This window comes from Chlamydotis macqueenii, chromosome 1 (genome assembly GCF_036417535.1).
Source record: "Chlamydotis macqueenii isolate bChlMac1 chromosome 1, bChlMac1.mat, whole genome shotgun sequence".
NCBI classification, from domain to species: domain Eukaryota; kingdom Metazoa; phylum Chordata; class Aves; order Otidiformes; family Otididae; genus Chlamydotis; species Chlamydotis macqueenii.
The window spans coordinates 80,063,767-80,085,789 of record NC_141556.1 but is presented as its reverse complement, the minus strand read 5'-3'; the positions used below and the strand labels follow the sequence as shown (position 1 = coordinate 80,085,789).

At 43.4% G+C, this 22,023-nt stretch overlaps 1 protein-coding gene across 3 annotated transcripts in view; it reads right to left on the bottom strand.

Moving 5' to 3' along the window:
- Positions 1 to 3,085: 3,085 nt before the first annotated feature.
- BORCS5 (BLOC-1 related complex subunit 5) overlaps positions 3,086 to 22,023 on the bottom strand; it is a 79,098-nt gene continuing 60,160 nt past the window's right edge. For all 3 annotated transcript variants that reach the window (XM_086758120.1, XM_086758127.1, XM_086758133.1), the window contains one exon: positions 3,086 to 7,269. In XM_086758120.1, coding sequence (XP_086614246.1) covers positions 7,039 to 7,269 — 231 coding nt within the window. In that variant the 3' untranslated portion in view covers positions 3,086 to 7,038. The remainder of the gene's footprint in view (positions 7,270 to 22,023) is intronic.

The window sequence follows — 22,023 nt, the reverse complement described above, 5'->3', positions numbered from 1 at the left end:
GCCTCTTGATGAATGACACAGACTGGGTAGCTTTGGACCGCTTGTCGCAAGCAGTGGTGATTTTACAGCACCGTTAACCGTTTTGGCCTCTCACCTGTTCCATTAACCTCGCCTTTTCTGCTCCCTTGAACAGCAGCAGCAGCACTTTTCTGCATTAACAACTTACACTGCCTGAGTGTAAGTTGTGAGTAAACTCACTGTTTGAGTAAACTCCTGTTGTGAGTAAACTCCTCCCAAGGCAGCTGTGCCAGCCTTTCTGAAGTAACTATTTCAGATTAAGTTACCTAAGATGAACTACATGGTTTTTTTTCTTGCCTCCCATACTACTTACTTGAAGAACAACTTAAATACTTGTTTTGACTGATTCTGCCAGTCCTGAAGCACTCAGAGCAACTTCTCATTGCTGAGGGAGGGGTATACCCCTCATTGCTCCTGCAGAGAATAGCTCATACAAGTGTAGCATGTATTAAAATTCGATCCTGCAGTAGAATATGGCTGCTACAGTTATATCCTTAGATGACAAAGCTTACAACTTTGTGTAACAGCATCTCCAAACTCAGGTGCAGTAACAGCAGCTTTAAAAAAAAATAAAATAAAAAATTAAAAGCTTAATCGCATAAAGGGACATGCAGAATCTTTGTCCTCTCTAGGAGAGATCGTACCATCCGCCACAGCACAAGTAGCAACTGTGTGAGTTCCTGTGCTTACTTGCTACAAGCAAGACATAGCAGATCTTACACAGAAAGCTTCCATCCACTGCAGGGTACAACAAGAACCATGCACAGTACCAGACCTAAATGCCAGCAGCTTGTTATCCTACAAAGCGGGTTGACTTGACGGTGTTGTAAGATTTACCTGCTCTAGCTTCCCTCACCCTACTGCAAAGTCCACCTCTGATCCCAGCAGGTCAGACTAGCTCTGTTCCATCAAGTTCTGTTTTTTGAAGCACGCGCTTTAGCTTTCACCACTCCTCCTTTTGCCTGCGCTGCAGGACTTGCTCTCGTTCCTCCGTCCCTCCGCTGTTGCCCCTGCCAGTAGAGAGCTCTAGGAAGAGCCAGTCCAATTCCATCTCTACTTAAAACCCAAGAGGCAACTGAAACATCTCACATATGTCATCAACATTTAATCTTCATTTTGTTGACTGCCATTACTGGGAAGGAGCCCCTGAGGTCACTAGGCTCTTGATTTAACCATCCCAGTTAAATTCCTAGAGTGAAGTGGACTGAAAACAGGGCAAACCTCCCTCCCCCTCGCACAGACCAGGTAGCCTTGCTTTTGAGGGGGCTGGGGTGGGTGTGGGAGTAAGAGAGAGTAGAAATGTGATAACTGCGTGAGCTGCTGGTTTTACTATGTCTTCATCAGCTGGCTGCTCATTATGCTTTGACTCACAGCTAAAGTTTTAAATTGATTTCTGTGAGGAAGTAGGGCTTTCAAAACTCCAGAAGAGTGGCCTGGCACTTCTCCTGGGACAGCACTGGAGTCCTAATAAGGCTGTTACTGCCCCTTTTTACATCTGAAATTAGTGAGATTTAGCCAAACTCACCTACCTAGGCATTTTAATTCGATAGCCATACCCTCACCAAACACCTAGCTAGTCTGTATTTGTTCTTCATGTTTCTGAGCTAAAAGTAGAGTTACTCTAGTACTTTTAGACATTACAGCATTATAATACAATACCACTAGTATATTATACACAGAAAACCACAGCTGGGAATTTAGGTAGAATGATGTTCCTACCAGCGTAGCCTGGCAACTGGCCTTTCCCTTTGAACCGTGCCTACAGAGAACCTCTTGGCCCTTGGGCCCTAATGGTTGCTCTGAGGCAAACTGAAGCATTTCTGCAGCAAAGCCGTCAGCTATTCTACGCTTCAAGAATATTAACGAAAGCCACTATAAATAGAAAAGGAAAGGGAGCTATTTCTAGTCTTCTGTGGGACAGGGCTGCTTTCCTAGCATATAAAGTGCTGTAAAGCAGACATTTAGGGAACTGCGCGGCTGGAAGGGATTTGCTCACTTTGAGGTGTGGATTTCAGCTCCTGTTTACGGGAACGCCTCACCAAGCACCACTGCTGTACAAAGCCAAAGTGTGATACATTACAGGCAACCATGAGGCATCAGATCACTTACAAAAAAACCCTATACATTTAGATCTCTTTGTTCAGCACCCCATGGGCAGCAGGTGAGAATTCATCACTGCTTTGCTTTCCCAATGCCAGGAGAACAGCGTTCTCCTGCAGGTACATTCATTTATTCTCCTCTAAACCACTAATTTTCTAAGTTTATTAGAATAACCTGTTTCCTGCTCCATCATGGAATGTTTTCAAAGCTGGGCTTCCCTCAGCAAGTAGCAATCAGCTCTTAAGGCAGCTGCCCCTTGCTTTTTTCAAAAACAAAATTTTGCTATCCACTTGCAGAAAGCTGATTGCTTGGTTTTTAACAACTCCTGTGACATTCCACTGAGCCTCCGGCACTGCTGTGCTTCTCAGTAATTCAGCCTGCATCAGAATTAGGAGAACAGAATCCAGTGCTTCATTTGAACGCTACACTGAAGTAAATAAAGCATCTGTCAGGACGTCTCTTTTTGACAGGGAGATAAGTGTGGGGGAAAAAAAAACAAAGAAATGAAAAATACTTTTCTGCTCGTGTTCAGTCTTCCTGCTGAATCTTAGTGTCTCAGTCCATCAATCCCAGACCCTCTTCTTCACCTAGAGAGGCTACCAGCGCACAAAGGGTAGGCAGCCAGCTGAACTACAGTTCCACTCCACTGCTGGCGAGTCACAAGCATCCCTGCGCACATCATTTATTTAAACTGGACATCAGTGCCAACCTGAATTGGGACAACATCTCAAAAACCCAACATTTATTTTCATTCCTGGACACGTATTTCCTCACAGTCCCAGGGCAGGCAGCCCCAGGGCAGCTGAAACTGGCCATTTCCATGGCACAGAAGCGAGTGGACTGCAACTGTGTACAAAGCAGTAAAGCTAAGATGCGACCTCCCATGCGAAAGTGTGTGACTGTCCATCAACATAACAGTGGTGCAATGTAAAGAAAAATAAGAAAGACATTCAGAGAAACACCACACTTGGAAAAGAGCGATACCAAACGTTTTAATGCTGGAGGTGTGGGACACGCAGCACACAGGCAGCTAAAAGCTGAGACAGTCAGCGAACAGGATAACCACCCAGAAACCAAGGGGCGCTCAGCCACAACCGGGTAATTAAAATACACTGTGGCAGCTCGGGAAGGGGAAAGAAGTTACAACAGTACCTCAGGAAACCACTGGCAACGCGGTCTGATAGAGAGGGGTTGGCTCATGCAGTGAATGGGCCTGTGAGAACAGGTATTTCTACTCTTTCTGTGTAAAAGCTAAGAGGAGGGGAAAATACACTTTAAATATTTAAATATATTTAAATATATTTAATTTAAAATACATATATTTTTAAAACCCTAAAACCCCAAAAACTCTTTTCTGTCCCCTTCACCAGATCTTCACAGAAATTGCCCTGCAGATAGGTTGGCACTTTAGCACCCTGTTTAAATTACAAAAACAACAGACACAACAAAGCAAACTTGTGCAAGTGTAGCACATGGACCCAGTGCAGGATGCAACAAGCACCAGTGGCAGCACAAAGGGTGGGTCACAACAGCAGAGTCAGGGGAAGAACTGGAGCCGCTCAGGCCAGCGGGGAACCACAGCTCCAGAGACTCACCCAGTTCTCCAGCTTTTCAGAAGTTTTCATATCAAGTAGCTTAGCCTGCACCCCAGACCACACACCAGCTTTGTATCACCTCACAAAGCAGAAAAGGGAAGAAATGTTTATTTCCAGTGGAGGGTGCCAGATTATTCTCTGTTCATAGCACTAACAAGCCATCCTTTGCAGCAGAAGTAATGGCTGTTACATTCACGAGAGATAGCTGAGGCCTTCTCCAACAGCATTTGTCTTGGAAAAAGAAATTCATAAGCAGGAAGGTAATTCCAGGCACATCTCAGATCTCTTGCTAAACAGCGGGAAAGGGAGTAAAGCAACAGTCTCACCTTGAGCATCACCTGCATCTGAGAGGAAGCTGAAAGCAGCGTGCAGAGCAAAGCAAACAAGAAGCAGTCAAGCAACAAACAGCAGCTCAAGAAGATGTGGCAGGAAATGTCTTCTCCTCAGCGAGAGGTCCAAAGACGTACAGTTAACAAAGCCAGTGACAATGTTTTAAATAAAACTGTAAACCATTGTTTGAGAACAATGAGAGGGTGCACGCTATCCTACAGCACCCATACAAGAGACTGTCACAGGTAACGACCTGTGCGCTTTGGAAGAGGTCGGCCTTCATGCTTCAGCTCTGATTTCTTTCTAGTTAAGCTATTAATGTTTTTCACAATTTACCCTTGCTGCTCAGAAAGCTCTAGCTGGGAGGCCCAGCAGCACATCCACAAGTTTAAGGCCGGTGTTCATAGGAATAAGCCTTTTCAGCCATCATCAGCCCAATGTCTAGGTGTTTTACAGCAAATAAGGAAGGAACTGATTTTCAGCCCTCGCTCCTGCAGCTTTCAGATAGGAATACTATTCGCCTGCCCTCATTAGCACCATGAGGAGCAATGCTTTGATCTGATACTTATTAGCATGAGGACAAACGTACAGAAGCTTTACAGGAGAAAGCATCTGCAGCCTAGCCCCTGCCTCAAGATCAAATATCAGGATCTTCCCACCGGTATAGGCTTCTAGCACGCCAGGGTGTGGGATATCCATGATCCTGTCTGGCAGACGATTGAATGTCGCACATTCTAAACTTCCAGACAGCATCATCTGGACAAGGAGGACAAAAATGCCTGCAGCTGCTATTTAAAGCTGCTGAATATTCTGATATGTCCGAGGGTGGGAGGCAGAGGCATATTCAGTGATGGACAATGAGGATCCTCATGGACGTGGCCACAACAAGCAGATTTTCATGGGTTGTTAAGTCTCACGTAAGCTTTTAACAAACCAAGTGTAAAATATGCAGGATGCGTGAGTGAGGACGGAAGCTTATGTTCTATCCTGTGCAACATACAGCATATGCCTACAGGTGTATGACAATGTAACAGCTCTGGGGTGGAAGCAGCAGACAACTAGGCCCATGCTGCTGCTTTTACTAGAAAATCTCCTGCCGATTTCCTTGCTGTCACTTCAGCAGTCAATCGCTTTTCCCAGGACATCATTCCAGGGGGCTTCATTTCTACAGGACTCTGAGATCAGACAGTGTTCAGCAGGCCCTGAGGTCCAATCACCGCTATGGTTCAGATACACATCTAAGTTGGCTGCAGTCTGTGTCACAAAAATTCACTCCAGGCTACATGGCCTTTGGGAATGCAACAAGAGAACAGCCTGTTACTTCCTGCCACCAGGCAGTAATTAATACCATCAAAACCTACTGCACTCATATTCCCAATGCTCAGAGACAATCTTTTGCTGAGTAAGAACTCTTAAGTACTAAGAAATATCAAATCAAGTTGCCTTTGGCAAGTCACCTAGCCTTGAGCCGTACGGGAAGATGTGCAGTCACACTGACTCTCTCAGAGACGGCTGTCCTCACCACTGGAATTGCTTTCCTGATGTACAACAACCCTTGGTGTTCACGGGTGCGCTTCAGCCTCCTTAACAGCAAAAGTATCCTGGAACTAATGTACCACACACAAACCTACCCTTGACCCAGCAAACTCCTCGCTTTTAGTTTCACGTCCCTTCTGCTGCAGACAAGAGCTGCCCCGCAATGGCGACGCAGGCTGTTAAACCCTATTTCCAGAGCAATAAATATTTTTACAGCAGCGTGTAAAATATCCTCCTGTTGCACACAGGGAGAAACCAAAGCTTGGAGAGGTGCTGCGAATCGCCTGCAGCCAGCAGACCAGTGGCAGACTTGGCAACCAAGCCGTCTCCTGTGGGGCAGCCCAGTGCCCGGGTGGCGCGGACACACTGCCTGCCTTCCAGCAGGGCCTTTGGCTTGGGAGAAGGCAAGAGCATCCTGTTGCCTTTGGAGCAGTTCGCTGAGTACGGTCACAAAGGGCCATGTGGTTTCAGTTATTAAACACGGCACTCAGCCAGTGCAAGGACCCAAAAGACTTCTTGTGTCTCCCCCCCTCCAACTCCACACGCTTGAAGGTAAAGCAGCAACTGCATCCCTCCAGTAGAAAAGACAGCACCAAGATAACTGGAGTCTCTCAATTTAAAAAAAAAAAAAACAAACAAACCAAACACAAACCACACCTTCAGTTCAACTCTGGGATGCAAAGTGAGCATGCCTGCCAGAATCACTGTGCAAGGTGAGGGACACACAATGCCACCAGCTGGGGTATGAGGACATTGCCAGGGCAAGGGGGAGATGAACACTGAGGCTCGCTTAACATTAACAGCCATACATATCTGGAGCAGTTATTCCTTTACAGCCTCGTAAATTAGTGAGCCCATAAAAACAGGAGCCTCGAGGAGGACATGCCAAAACCCTGCTATGCAAACCATGTTAATTATGATAATAGGCAGATTTTAATAAGCCAGTTCCTGGCTCCCACACTTTCACCTATAAAACACACCCATTTCCAAGGCCAGGGGTTCTCCAAAATACCTGCCAGCCATCCAACCGTCTAAACCCCAGTGGCACAAAAACAGTGTTAGAGGGTTTATCACACCCCATATCCCTTTGAATTTTTCTAGTTTAAAAAAAAAAAAAAAAAAAAAGACGAAAGAAAACTCCTCTGTAAACCCCAATCTAGTCACAGCAATGAAACAAATGTCTCGGCACAGGCGGTGGCAGTGGTAAAGGAGACAGGAGGGCACGAGGATGGAGATGAAAGAACGGTAAATCATCTTCTCCAGATGACAGGACCAGGGAGCTCCTGGATTCCTGGCTGTGGAGTTCTTGCAGCTGACGCTGCTCTTCCTCTGATGCCCTGGCAGAGAGTCAGGCAGCACTGCCATTCGCTTCAAACACCTGCCAGTCCAGCCCGCTGGAAGCGCGTCTGTGCTGAACACTGGAGCGTGGAAGGTGAGGAGGGGGAGCCTGCCGGATCAGCTAAGACTTCAGCTCCCGGTCAGGTTTCATGCTGAAGGGCTCCAGCCTCTCGCTCTCCGGCAGCATGCTGTTCAGCCGCTCCATCAGCGGGATCGTCTGGTCGATGCCCATCTGTATACGGCGGAGGATGGCAGACATCTCATTGACCTTCTGGATCTGCTCCGCATACTTGGCATACTTCTTCTGGCGCTCCTGCATGAAGCTATAAAGAGTTTCCACAGAGAGGTCCATCTGTTTAAAAACAACAAGCAGAGCAAGGTGCATTAGGCCAACTGTTACCGCAGGCCTTTCAACACACTGTCTTTCCTAAAAGCAATGAAGAAGCATGTTAGACATCCCATGGGAGCTACCAGGCAGGTACAAAGGAGCTCCTCTGCAGGAATGTGAGCAGTTTGTCATTCAGAGGGATGAGAAATACTTGTATACCAGGGAGAAGATATGACCACCTCAGTTCTACAGTCAAATGCTGAGTATTTGATCAGAAAATTAACTATTTACAGGGTTTAAAGCCAACAGGCACTGCCAGGGATTTCCAATAAGCCATACGCATATCCTCCAAGTCACCCAAACCTAGGGAAATCATGGCCTCTGCTTACACCTGTAGTATATTTTGAGTGGAGATCATTCATTTGCAAGTGTTAAGTTCTACCGTACTTGCCAGTGCTAATTTCATCGGCTTAGCCAGGTTACTCTGTGACTAAGGCACGGCTGTTATTACCGTCGTCATCTGGAAAACTCCTGCCTTGAGTGAGAACCACAATGCGTGGTGTCCCTAATTTCCCCAAACCCTAAAAATAAATGTGTTATGAGTGACCCCAGGAGAGGCATTAAGTAAATCAGCCATGCAATTAAACACAGTAAGTACCCAAACACAGCTCGAGCGTGATGACAATGACAGGAACTGCAGTGCTATTCCTGCCATTGAGTGACGAAGGTAGCCTTCATAATTCACAGCCCAACTTTCTCTTCAGCCAGACCTGCAAACTCCAGGCGGGATTCAGTCGATAGCTGCTAACACCACACGCGCATGAGCCGAGACAGATGGTTTACGCTATTTCACACGTTGTAAGGTGTGCCGTATATTCAGAGAGCTTGGTAACAGGTCTGCTCCAAGCCCTCAAGCGCACACCAGAAACTCAGTTGTTTCAGCTCGCTGTAGCTGTGCTCAACAACCCCAGTCACTCCAGTGTGCTGGCTCTTCAAACTGGTATGTCTGAGCGGTGGGCACGCATCCTGCAACCATGCTCGATCCTCAGTTAAAGTGGTCCCCTCACCTGGGACTTGGCACATGTCCACAGTGGCCGCTAAGTGAAGGGCAGGAGCAGACACACGCTGACCACTTTTAGTCCACTGCCACCTCTTTCACCGTTTTTCCAAATCTCTCCCATCTAAAGTACCTCCAGAGGAAGGAGGTCGCTGCTCACAATGAAGCAGCCTCGGGGAATCACTGCTGAGGACTCTTGCTCTACCAGGAGTCCCTGGTTCAAACAACATCCCTCTTTTTAACTGTGTGACACAGTCAACCCATTTGGTTGGATCGTACCATCATGTCATCAGGAACACCACAAATTTATGGGTGCACTGCTAAAAACCAAGCCATGCTTACCATATCTGACTAACACAGTATTTACAGGGCAAGTGTAATCCTGATCTAGCACATAGTGGTGAGTAGCTGTAGGGGAGAGCCTGCAGCAAGGGGAGGACTGGGTGGAAACGGTGCAAAGCTGGAAGGGGCATCCTAAACCGAGGAGAGAAGTCCCACCAGACGAAGCATTGCTGTCCTGCTGGCAGCAGCAGGGTTTGACACTGGGGGAAAAACCGGGGAAGCTGTGTTTGCTGACAAACATCCCTTTCAAGCCCAGGGGAAGGGGGCTGAGACAAAAAAATAGTTGGGCAAGAAAATATTTAATTGAGAAACTTAAGTTACAAACAGCATTGAAAACAAAAGCACAAGTTTCCGCTGAACTGCCATGGGGATTAGAAAGCATTTTTTTTTCCCCTATCACCTTCATCAGAGTTGCATACAGGACCAATTAACCTTTTATTTTGTCTGTACTTTCTAGTGCTCTCAGGCTGAATTCTTCCTCTTTGCCTCTGTGCTTTCCTGCAAATTCCTCCCTCCACACTTTCATGCACAAGACAAAATAAGAACCAGCAGAGCAGGAAACTCCAAATAGAGTGGAAACAATTTAAGCCTACACAGGGGTTTCTATTAAAACCCTGGCTTAATAATTTAGTACCTTGGCGCTAGCTCTGTAAATTGGAGTGTGTAAAAAGCAGACCACCACCAGGTCTGCATGGGATGGAAGTTAATTCAATCCAGAGCCTAAAAATGTCCTACCTAATGAGAGACAGTGGCGTGGTGTGGCAGCCAGTCAGAAACCTGACAGAAGCCAGCACATCTCATTAAACTGAGCAGCACAGGGACCCAGGTAGAAACCCCCACCCCATTGAAGTTCTCTTCCACAGGCAGGTTTTCCACATGGCCTGAGTGCTGTGCAAGAGACAAAGCTCGCACCTACCAAGCTCTGAAACAAAAAAATCCTCTTTTCTCTCCATTCCAATAATTTTCACCTGTTGACTCCTAGGCTCCTTGTGTAAATATCAGTAATGTTGACTTACTGGAGGGGAACATGGGGAGAAGCTGAAGCTGACCTGCAAAAGGAAGAAGACATGCGGAGGGGCCTTCCAAGCTCTTTGCTACTTTTGGACACATTGACAATGGCTGTAAAAAAAAAAAAGCTGCCTCACAAAAGAGAGAGTGGAAGTGAGCATTTCCTATGGTTTCCCTACACCTAGCGTTCAAGTTTGTCTGCTGCGGGAGGCCACGGCAGCTGCACAGCCAGGGCCACGACAAGGAGGACTGAAGTTGAGTAATTGTGAGGAAAGGCCAATTTTTACTCAGACTGAATCCGGCCTGGAAAAAAAAAAAAAAATCCTACACGTTAACTCCTGTATACGAATGCCAATGCCTCTTTGCAGCTTTTCTTGAAGCGGGCCTAAATACACATTTACATCCTTCCTGCCTCCTCCCCCTCCAAGTGAGCTCCTCCAGTGCCAGACCTTGTGCTTTTACCTCTCCTGGCACCCAGTCCCGTTCCTCTGGCACTCAGACAGGGCCTTCAGTTACAGGACTCGGAGGGCCAGCCCTATTTACCCACCATGGAGACTACAACTGTCCTTTGGGAATCTGCAATAAACAGGGAAGGCACGTAAGAATCCACTTAATTCCATTCTATTTAATTCCATACAGTAGGAATAAAAAGCTTCCTGGAGAAGGGGAGCTTAGGCAAAGAGTCTGCTCCCTTGCCTGTAGCCAAGGCAGTCCATGCTTTTCAAGATGTCCTCAAGGGTCAGATGAGTGAATCTGCCTTCTCTGAGCAGCTGTCATCAACTCCCACCTCCCTGATACAAGGCCCTGCCACAGTCTCTTCTGGAAAACACTGAAGTCTCAGCCTTCTTGCCCATCCCTGGCTGAGAAACTCTCTGGGAAGCCCAGTAAGATGTCTCTGAGCCAACACTTACAACCATCTGCAAGTGTTTATTTGAGCCATTGTTTCTGCTCTGCTTGCTTCGAGCTTCCTACTCTGCCAGGCCACCACAGTTGTGGGCAACTCCCCTATCAGCAGGTCATCACCCTGTACCCACAAACCCTAACAGATGTGGAGCTGTCCTGTCACCAGCCTCTCGATGGCTCCACCATCACACATCACTGAGTAAGCTATTATCATCCCCAACTTGCAGGTACGTAAGGGTTTACAGAGTCAAAAGACTGGACCTGAAGCCTGTTAAGAAACAACAGAACAAAAGCAGAGGGCAGACCCCAGCATGCAAAGTCCTAGTCCTAATTCTCATCAAAATGAGAGGTTCTGCTCAGTCTAGTCAGGTGGAGGAGGTGGTGGGGGGAAGAAAAAAAAAAAAAATTGTGCTAGTGTGCTCCATGAAGGGGTGAGAGCTCCCTGCACTTATTTCTTTCAAAAAATAATTCCTTCTGTTAAAGCAGCATGCACATGTTCAGAATAGAAGACAGGATTTTTTCCCCTTCCTACATGAAAAAGGATGGAAGAGGTTTTTTAGTTTTTGTTTTAGGATTACAGTATCATAAAAACAGACAGGCCTAAAACTCACTTTCCAGCATGACATACTTTTTTTTGTACAGCCAGTGACATTCTGAATTTGGGTCTGTTTCTATTTCAAAGCTCTTGACTCCTCCGCAGATCAGTAGCAGCAGGACACTAATTTATGCATCAGCTTCACATTTTAAACATGAAATGGCATCTACTGGGCTTTTCTTTCTTCAAATGAAAACAGATTCATAATTACTTCCAACAACAGTGCAAGATGGATATTCCCTCACTTAAAAGGGCCCCAGCACAGCCCCTCCTGCTACAGCACTCACACTTGTCAACCAGTAAGGGCTCGCAGACTCGCCTCTGCGTTACACAGGCCCATTTGTAACACCACACTGATGAAACACAAAAACAATTGAGGGTACTTTCAGACATCTTGCACACCACAAATTCTTGCATTCATTTTAGAATTCTTCTTGGCCCACACTGCGAAACAGAATAAAGACATTAATTTAGCCCACAAAAAGACTGAGGTCAGCGCTGGACACTGCCCAGTTCTTTTCAAGAGACCACGGTGAAAACAAACCAGTGCCCTATATACACCTCTTACCTGGCATGGTTTTATAGCATCTCTGTGTTGGGCAGTTAAGTGTCCTGAGCACTCAGAAACAGAGGTCACATCTTGTCAGTTCAATGCCTGAGACTGAAAATTGCAGCTAGACACATTTTCCCTGGTTGCAGAACATGCAAGTGCAATCAGAAGTTAATTAAACTTGGAATAAAATTTCTAGAGAGGCACTGCTGACATTCGTAACAAAACAAATACATCTCATAAGAGGACGCTCCGTCATTCCCAGCTTCTCTACTCCTTCCTTAAAATGCCAATAAGGCAAGGTGATGTCTTGCTTCCCCCTCACTCAGCAACAGCCTTCAAGAGCTCATCTAGACATCCATTTGTCCTACGTCCCTCTGCTCTAATGATTTGCTGTTAGCTCCCATCCCCCATGGCTGCCACTCAAAAAAAAAAAACAAACCACAGCAATTAAGGTGAAATCCTTATTCCACAAAGTTCACTTGCTAGAACAGCGCTCCAAGCACAAGTGGCCTTTCCCTTCATGTTGTCAGGTGCCTGGCTGGGGTTAAACGAACTCCTTCCTGCAGCTGCACAAAACCCACATCAGAAAGCAGCAGGCAGGAACATGACTGCACGGAATATTAGTCACGATGTGCTGGTGTGAAAATACTTTTCAATCAACACACTTAGAACTGAAGACAGCTCCTCTTTCTGTACTGCTTGAAAACAAATGCACTCAATAAATGGCTTTTTTTTTTCTTCCCCTCTCTCTTCAACAACATCACGCAAAGTTAGCACAATAGATCATGAAGACTTCCTGATGATGGGAACATCCTCTGTTTCTCCCACTCATCCCACACACTGGTAAGTGATAAACTTACTGGGTAGCATCTTTGCTAGGGCAGAAACAGACACCCAGCCAAAGATCCCACACCCTTCTCTTCTGCATCAGTCATGCACAGCTCTCATGAGTAACTTTCCGCTGTGCCACTGCCAGGTAAACGATTACAATTTGTGTTTAGGTTTTGTATTACACCCAAGACCTAATCTTGTGCCAAAATCTTCCTTTTGCTCCCTCTGTAATTTGTCATCGCTGTAAACAATTGCCAAGGGTTATTCTGTCTAAGCATAGTACAGATCACAGTCAAGTTAGAGAATGAAGAGTAAAGATTTTAACTGGCTCTAACATTGAGTTTTGGTAATACTAACAAGTACATTAGGACCCTTACTTCAAAATACCTACAGCTAAATCTATACCTGGTCTGTTAGAGAGATACATGACAGTATAAGATAGGCTGCTGCGCCTGAAAGATCAAGATTTAACTATTTTGGGAGACCCTGGGTTGTACAAAAGAATTCAGAATTCAAAAGAATCATAAGGTTCTTTCCTGAAATTAGCTTTTCTACCTTCCTATATATTGCATTATTGGACAGGATATGTTTGTCGCTACCCTGCGGTTTGACCTCCACAGCCCACGTCTCCCTCAGCTCCAACTCGAGACTTCCCTGCTTGAGAGCTACCAGCATCCCTCTGCCAGCTGGCAGTCCCCCAAGCTTAAGTTATGACTGCTATCACTAACGGTTGCTAAGGGGGGGGGGAAAAAAAAAAAAAAAAAAAGAAAAAAAAAAAGAAAGAGTCCTAAAGCTACAATTAAAACAATACCTACCTCTCGCCCAGCACTGACGATCAAGTAGACTTTCAAGTGCTTGAAAAGGCAGGGCCCCACTTCACAGCGGTGGGAGAAGACTGAGAGCAAAGCCTGACAGCCAGCAGCCATCTGGAATCTGGTGCTGTAGACACTATAGCCAGCTGTCCAGCTTGGATATATCTCATATTGCAGTCCTGTTCTACTGGACATTCTTTCCTCACATTTCCCTCAACATCATAGCTACTTATCTTTCTCTCTCAAAACAGCTAAAGCATAACATAAGCAAGTTAAAGGCACCGTTTTTTTTACGGTACACAAGATCCAATGCAACCCCAGGCTGCAAAGCAGCAGTCCCATCCCTCATCTTCAAATTCGCTGTACAATCATGGGATCGGTTCTGCACGTAAGTTTGGGGGGCGCCGGGGGGTGGGACAAAACAACCTTGATCTTCCCAGGCTCTCTTTTCTTCAGTGGTTTGGTCTTCTGTCTGATCAGCTTGCTGGCCTTACCCATGAGCCTGACAGTCACAGTAGTGGCAGGACCACCACACGAAGAGAAGCACCATCTCTCCCACTGCACATGTTCCTGGATCCTAACTCTGGTGGCTGTGGCTGTGTCAGACTTTTAAATACACAACAAGATTCTTGGAATAATAAAAAAAAAAAAAAAGTATCTGATTTTATCAGTAAGTTTTCTGAAATGTCACCAAGAAAAGGTTATAGTAATTTCTAGCTCATTGACTTTAACTAGTAAGAACACTTTTTAAGAGCATTCAATTGTCGCTTTCATAGAACAATCTACATCCATCTAAGAAGTCATCTCGAAAATTTATCAAGACTAAAAAAATGTTGTTACATTCAAAGCATTAGAAATGGTTCCATACTTCTCCTAAATGAAAAATAAATAACAAAAATCCACCCAGACAATACATAAGATAAATGAACCTGTGTGTACAACATCTCACAAAACCTACCTTTCGTGGAGTTCAACTCCACAGAAATGAATCAGAAACTCCTATCCTGTCTTTAATTAGCTGTTCCTAGAGAAAGAAAAATCTGTATCTGTTAGAGTGATTTGTTGCTTAAATGAGAACTTGCACAACTCTATTTCAGACTACCCAATAATTCTGCTACAAAACACAGCCTTCAATCCCCTCATTTCCTGATTTTACACTGCTGCCATATTACCCATTTAGAACATTCCTATATCCAGCCAGAGCTTGAATATTATAAGACAACAGCATGTGCAACTGTTATTTACCCTTAGGGTTTTATTTTATCATAAATTTCAGTTCTGTACTTTTAACATGTCAGAATGGCTAGCTTTAACCAAGTTGGTTTTCCTATCAAGAGTAAGCTTTGATTTGAAAAGAGATGACCATTAATGAAATGTTTCTCAGAAAACACCACCATTCTCATTTACCTAAAATAGTCAGCATCATTACATTAGCAAGCCATCTGATCTAACGAGATTATTCTCTGCTTCACGCTTGGGATCTGATAGCTAAGTATCAGGTCGTCTTTTCCAGATGTCCTACAGAAGGCCTTCCAAAAATTTTTCAAAAGGGGATGCTAACCTTTGCCATATTTAGTCAGGGTTAGACACACTAGAAGAGTGTTCTAGAAGAGAACACTACTTAGGAAAGAAAAGCTCTTAAAAGTTGTTCTCAGAGAATGCAAAGGAGCTGAGTTTTTAACCATTTTCTACAATTTGTGAAGCAGTAAAAAGATAATCTAGGACTCCCTCTTTTTTTTTTTTGTCTGGAGAACTGCAGACAAAGATGGGTTCAAGCACCACGCTGCACTTACACAGCCAGTCCAACACATCTGGTTGCATCAGAACTACCTCCCATGTGCTGTGCAGATGGCCTGAATACACGCAAGGCTGAAGCGCAAGATGTGCAGGGGCACAAGCCCAGCAGTGATGAATTTGGGATTTCTGGACATCTAACAGCCCAGATGAAGCTTTTGCTCTTTCCTTGACAGCCACAGTTCTCATACAAAATGCTCAAATCAACTTCTTACAACAGAAACGTAAAGGTATGTCAGCTCTAACAATGTTAGTCACTGATAATCCGAAAAGTTGTTGAAAGATCTTTTTGAAGCTCTACATCAGCTCTTTCATGTTCAAACAGAACGTGAAATGAGTCAAGAATGTCCCTGTGATTATGAGAAGGGGAGGATCTCCTCCTTCATTCCTAGAAGAGCTACTTTCAAGACTGAAAGCACCATACTTCACAGTGCTGAAGCTCAAATGTCCCAGAACTTTTCTGGAGGTCACAACATCTGATAAGTACGTCTGGCTTCAGGAAAGCCTCAAGGAAATCTTGAGCACTGTAAATAATTTTCATAGCAAGCCCTTCTGAGGCTATAGACTGTTGTTCAAAATATGATAACAAGAGGACATACCAACAGCAATGATCAACGATTCCGGTGAAAGTTCAATTAGTGAGTAGTGGTAACTCTTAACCACTCTGAGCATCCATTTTTGTATTGAGCTGCAGTGGCCTGAAATTTCACAAAAGGCTGAGGATTTCTCCTTCCTTGTTTATGTCTACAAATGAATCTCTAGAAAAAAATGATCAAAATCAAGAAGGCATTTGAAAATGTACACTATGAGGTGACAGGAGAACTTATAATTGAAAAGTAAGTACTTCCTCTTCAGTTTTCATGTAGCTTAGGTCAGGCATAAGCAAGAATTAAATTCTATGGGCTAGATTAAGAAAATGGAAAGGCTATGACCCAAGAATCCTTTCTGACCTTAAAACCTCTTACGAATTCCTTGCAATATACTGCTGTTATGTTGATTTGTTCTACAACAACTACCTGAGCACCTTTTTCAGCTGAAATTCATCTGATTTTGGATTTTATCTTTCAGACAATTTGCCAGTCCCAGCAATTGCTCTTCAAATACATAATTTTCTCTTCTGGCTGAAAAATAAAAAAAATTAAAAATATCTTATTTCTTGTCCACTACACCACAGTTTGGCACAGTTCATACACTTGATTATAGGGTATACTACTATACTATAATTCAGCATTTTATACAGGCTTGCAGAGGTAGATGACACATCCAGTCAGGAACAACACCCACACAAATTAATTACTAGTAAATGATACGTTTCATACCTCTAGAGCAGTGTTGAAATAATAGCTAATAATGTTCTCATATAGAAACATTCATGCCCCAATGGCACAGAAGCACTAAAGAAACCCTACCCTTCATAAAAAGCAAGATGGACAGATTACTTGCAGGAAGGCTTTGTAATACTTCCAACATGAAATCATCTCTGCAGAACACATCTGATTGTTATCAGAATGCTAATTATAGGGCTGCTAACACAAGGTCAACTCCACGCCCCCAGCCTACCACCTAGCATCTTTAAGTCATCAGTGCGACTCCAAATATTTGCAAATAATACTGGCTAAGCCATATAAAAAGAACATCAAACTGCTGAACAGCTTTTAGCTAACATTCCTGACACCTCACCTCCTCCCCAGCCCTACCCTCACCCCCTACTTAGGGGTAGAGTTGACACCTTGAAAATTTCAATTCAATATTGAAACAGGAGGCAGTCGTTAAGAATTAAAGCCTGTAAAGTGACTTTTCCTGTATCAACACAATCCAGCCGGGAGGAAGAAGACCATTTTCAAGCTACATGAACACTGGACTTATTTGGAAAGAAAAATCATACAATTTTCACTCTTCATTTAACTAAGCCAAACAAGTAGCGCTTTTCCAGTTTCCTCCCAGTTGTTCTCCTCTCCCCAGGCACCCTTACAGCCCTTCTGTTGTACTATGGACTCACCGCCCTTGAACACGGTGAGAGCTTCACGCGGTGTGTCAGATGAAATCATCTCCCAGCCTTGTGCAATACAATCAGTATGCTCCTATTTCTCTGGGAGGTAACTTGTGTGATACATGCCAGGCTGATATTTGCTCTCCTCATATCTCAAATCTGCTCCATGCACAAATTCAATATCAAGTTTGCTAACTGCAGAACGGACTTCAATACTTTTTATTCCTGTATGAAGATCTACAATGTTTGTGGGAGGGAGAGGTGCTTTGTTTGGGGTTTTTTCCACCTGGGGAAACAAAGCTAGAATAAGAAACTCAATTTCCTAGTTTAAACAAGCTGCGAGAAGAAATTCAGTTCTATTCCTTCCAGTACCTGATAACCATAACCTCCATGTAGTAATCCTGATGAAAATGTGAATGTAAGGCTTAGCAGGCTAGACCTCCAATCTCCAGCGCCAGCCTCTTAAGCACTTCAGTTCTATAATAATGCAAACCTTTCTGACTGCTAGATCCTTGTTTAAGTTTAATTTTCTACTCTTTCTTGGAAATTTGGTGGTAGAGAGGATCCCAATTTAGATTTTTTTTTTTTTTCCTTCAAGGGCCATAAGAAACCAAAGCACAAGAGAAGGGAAGATGCTGGAAGTGATTTCACACATAAATTCTAGGAGCATGATACCAAATGAAGCAGTGCATGTTAATGCAACAGAATTCAGGCTGTCACAAGTGCAAACAATCTTTCCTCTTCCTTAATAACTGCTCGATCACTTCATAAATTCACGTACAACAGAGCATTAGCCATCTGCCTCGGGCATACACAGCAAGACATTCATTCTATGTATGAAAGTAACAATTGTGAATTTTTTTCAAAAGATGCTTTCTATTTTGATGCTGGCTGTTTAAGACATCACCCCACCACTCAAAAATTCAAGCTACTTGCACATCAGGCTGGAGGAAAATGAGCAACATCAACTAAAAGACATGAAGGTAGTTTCCAGCTTAACAACCCTGCACATTTATTTCTGCATGATGGTGCCTGTTGAGTTCAAATTCCAGTCTTTATAAATAACACTTCATCACAGAAGAGAGGAGAATGAAAGAGTGTGATAGATTGCCACAGTCCTCATCAATCTCATAATTCCAAGATGCCAAAGACAATATTTAAGGTACTGATTTCTTCACAGAACACTATGTTCCCTAGCTTTTCTTAACAGCATGGCAGTGCGGCATTAAATCCCTTGAAAATACAAGTGGCATTTTCACCCATGTTCCTCCCTATTTCAGAAATATTACATCTCAGGGAATTCTCAGGAGTCTTTCCCTGGATTTGAGGCATTGCTAATTTAGGCCTGTGAATAAAAAGGCTCTATTTTGCTTGAAAGTTAACAGGACTTCATCTAGAAAGTCTTCATAAGTTGTGTCAAAAGTAAACACAGCTCCATTTTTACTTTTGCCAGGCTTTCTTTTGATACTCTGAGCCTTTCCCTTTAATGGGATGAAAAGTAACGAGTGGTCTGATCCATGTGAGCACATGGACCTTGAAACAAAAGCCTGAAGTCGAAGAAGCACTTTGGACTTCGCGAGGCTATTCATATTTTGCTGGACTAATTGAGTTTAGTCAGAAGGTGCGTCATTCACATCTGCTGAAAACAGGTTTCACAAAAAGTTTTGGAAACTCAGCTCTGATACCACCTACAGGGAAATAATAACTAACAGTAATGGCAACAAACACCTCACTCAGCAGAGTACTAAAACAAACAAAACCAAAGAACAAACCAAAAAAACACCTCCACAAGTCCATTCTTATAAGGGACGCTGGTCAACTGTTCCTGCAGCACGAGATGAATCCTACACACTCCAAACCTTTCTGCTCAGAGAGGGATGGAGCCAAGATGAGTGACTGGTGTACCTCCTACTACAAACTATGAGTCCTTGCAGCAGATACACACCTCAAGCTTAATTGCTGCCTTGATTAATGGGATCCTGCACTGCGTCAACCTAGATCAACCTAGTCCCCCAGGGAGGCAACGTCCTTTTAAGGTTTCTGGCCCAGGATTCATTCATTCATGGTGGCAGAACTGCTGTCTGCACTTAGGAGAGCTTTTCCCTGTATCACCACCTTCAACATACCTTGTCCTTTGATTCCCACTGGGGAACATCAAACCTTTACAAGCTCCCTACCACTGCCAGCCCTCTCACCTCTGGAATGAGAAGGGTTTAAGGCCACAGGTCCTGCCTATAGCAAACACATCCTTCCTTCAGAGTGGAACAAAACCATGTTGATGGCCTCTGCAGGCAACATTCTTCTACTAGGTGACAGGTATTTTCGATAAAAGAAACATTCAATGTCAAAGAAGCATAGTTGCCATAAAGGTCAAAAAGCTACAATACATTCATAGAAAATAAACTGAAATTCCTAAATCCCCAAATTGTTGGGCATGTTTTACTTCACACATGTGGTGACATGAATGGCTGAATCACAACTTATGAGTCTAAAATGCACTGGGTAAGGTAAAATGTGCTAGTATATAATGCTTGCATATAAAAGTGTTTTTCTTGTTGGTCTGTCAAATGCACTGGACTGGTTGCTTATATAAAATATTGATTTAACTCCTATCCTTAGTTTTCCACAGCTGAAGTATATTATGAGACACAATGTGGTGTATGTGTGGCTTCAAACATTAGTTGCCAAATATTAAGGGATGTATTTCTGGACATCTTAATTCCATACTAGAGAAGCCCATTACAATTACTCTTTGCAGCAAGCCGGTAAAGAAAGGAAAAAGAAATGCAAATAACTGGAATATATTTGTTCAAATTAATGAGTCATTTCCATAGAGGAATTTACAGGTATGAAAGAACCCATACACTGTCATTTGCTATATGGCAAACGAATTACTGATACTAATGCCTACTTGGACAAAATTTCTTTAACTATTCCACTACCACATTTGTTAAGAATATGAAGTATTGTTTATCATTTGAAAAGGTGTTAATTTTTTTCCATAGGCATGTGTCAGCTTCGACTGAGATATTTTTAATTGCATTTTGTATTGTAAAAAGGGTTTCTGTTTTCAAAGTTATTGCCAGTCTGGGATTTCTACGGCAATAAAAGCTACAGATAACATCACATCGATATCATTTTTAGGGCAAAGCATAAGAGCCCTCCTAAAATGTATTTGAAAAATTGATTATTAAGTACAGTTTGTTTAGGAACTACATTTGCCCATCGGGTACATAGTACACTTAGAGTAGCACATCCCCTTTGCCGGTCTTGGAAGCCTAATAAGAAACATTAAGATCTTTTCTTTCAAAGCTTCTTTGAAAGTACCTTAGATGGCTTTCAGCTTCCCTTTTGCTTTCATAGAAAGAAGCTAGGCTTAAATTCTCAAGTGTGACTAGTAATTTTTGGATACTCAGCTTCAGGTATTTTGAAGGATGTGATTTTTAAGAAGCTTAGCACCTACTGCATGAAAAATAATCTTTTTACAGACAGTGAAACTAGACAATTTTGGAGGCACACAAAATCACGGACCCTTTCTGAAAAATCTAGCTCTGTTCCCCAGCCTTTACCTATCCTACTTGTTTCCCATTCCCTGTTATTCACCATCCCCTATCAGATGACTTTCCAAATTCTCTCCCCGCCACTCAGAAGATACATCCTCCACCGATAAGGACTTAATGCAAATTAGGACTTTCCCTGCTTCACTTGCTTCTTTCCGTCCAGTCATACCTAATATTTAGGGCTGGTCAATGTTTGTCTTTAAACTAATCTTGGCAGAAACCCTCAATTTTATAGATGACAAACTGACGCAGATGCTCCTGGCCAAGAGAGCAGACACAGCTCTCATAAACCCAACAGCAGCTGGAGTTACGCAAAACTTCGAACTAGTTATAACACAGACCTACAGCGTTGTCATGGCAGAGAGAGATGTGGGATGCAGCAAATTAAGACCTCCTGTCTACGGCTAAGACCCTAAACCCACCATAGAAACAAAGGAAAAACACTGCAGTTGAGCTTTTTTGGCCCTCACGCAGATATACACTAAAGAGATTTTCTTTTTTATACATACAACATCCAAGAATAGACAGATGAAGATTGTTTTATCCTGGCTTAGCAAGTCGTGGTTCACTCTTGCAATTTTTAGCCTGAAGTATCGCATTCTTCATGAGGCGCCTCGTCAACTCTGTTCTTATCATTAAACACACTAGGTAAAAGCTCCAAGGTGCAGTAAGATCAGTTTAACCTGTTAACTAGCTATAATTGCCTTTTATATCTTAGCATTTTATAACACACAATCTTACGGGTTTTAAAAATGCACCATTTCCCTAGCGCACACATACAACAAGCTCAAATGGGTCTAACATAACCATCCATAGACAGACTAGAAACAGTTCCCAGGCTCATCTGAGCAGAATGCCACCAGAAGTCAATAATGTGGTGATTCATCCAGTAAGCTAAAAATTTTCATCCTACAAAATACCAAAGAGTAGACAAATTACCCAGAAAATGCTGCACACAGGCTTTTTTCTTGAAAACCGTCAAATTCTGTGAGATGCCATAACCCTGGATTAACACATACATAAATCCCAAGTTGCTGTTCTGTTGTTTTTCAAACTGATAAGGAGAAAAAAATTATAAAGAATCCTAAATATTTCAGTGGTCCTGGAATTAATGCAGTGTTGCAACAGATGGTGAGTCAGCTGCCAAAAATGAATATGAAACATAATATTTAATGCATAATGGTTATTTTTCTGAAGAAAAGATGCAAGCACATCCTTTTTTTTTTCTTTTTGGCAGTGAAGACAAAGTTTATTGTGATAAAAATTAGTCCCTTCTGAAATCAACAGTTTGAGTACAAGTGAGTGTAACTGCTGAAGACAGGCAGTTGAGTCA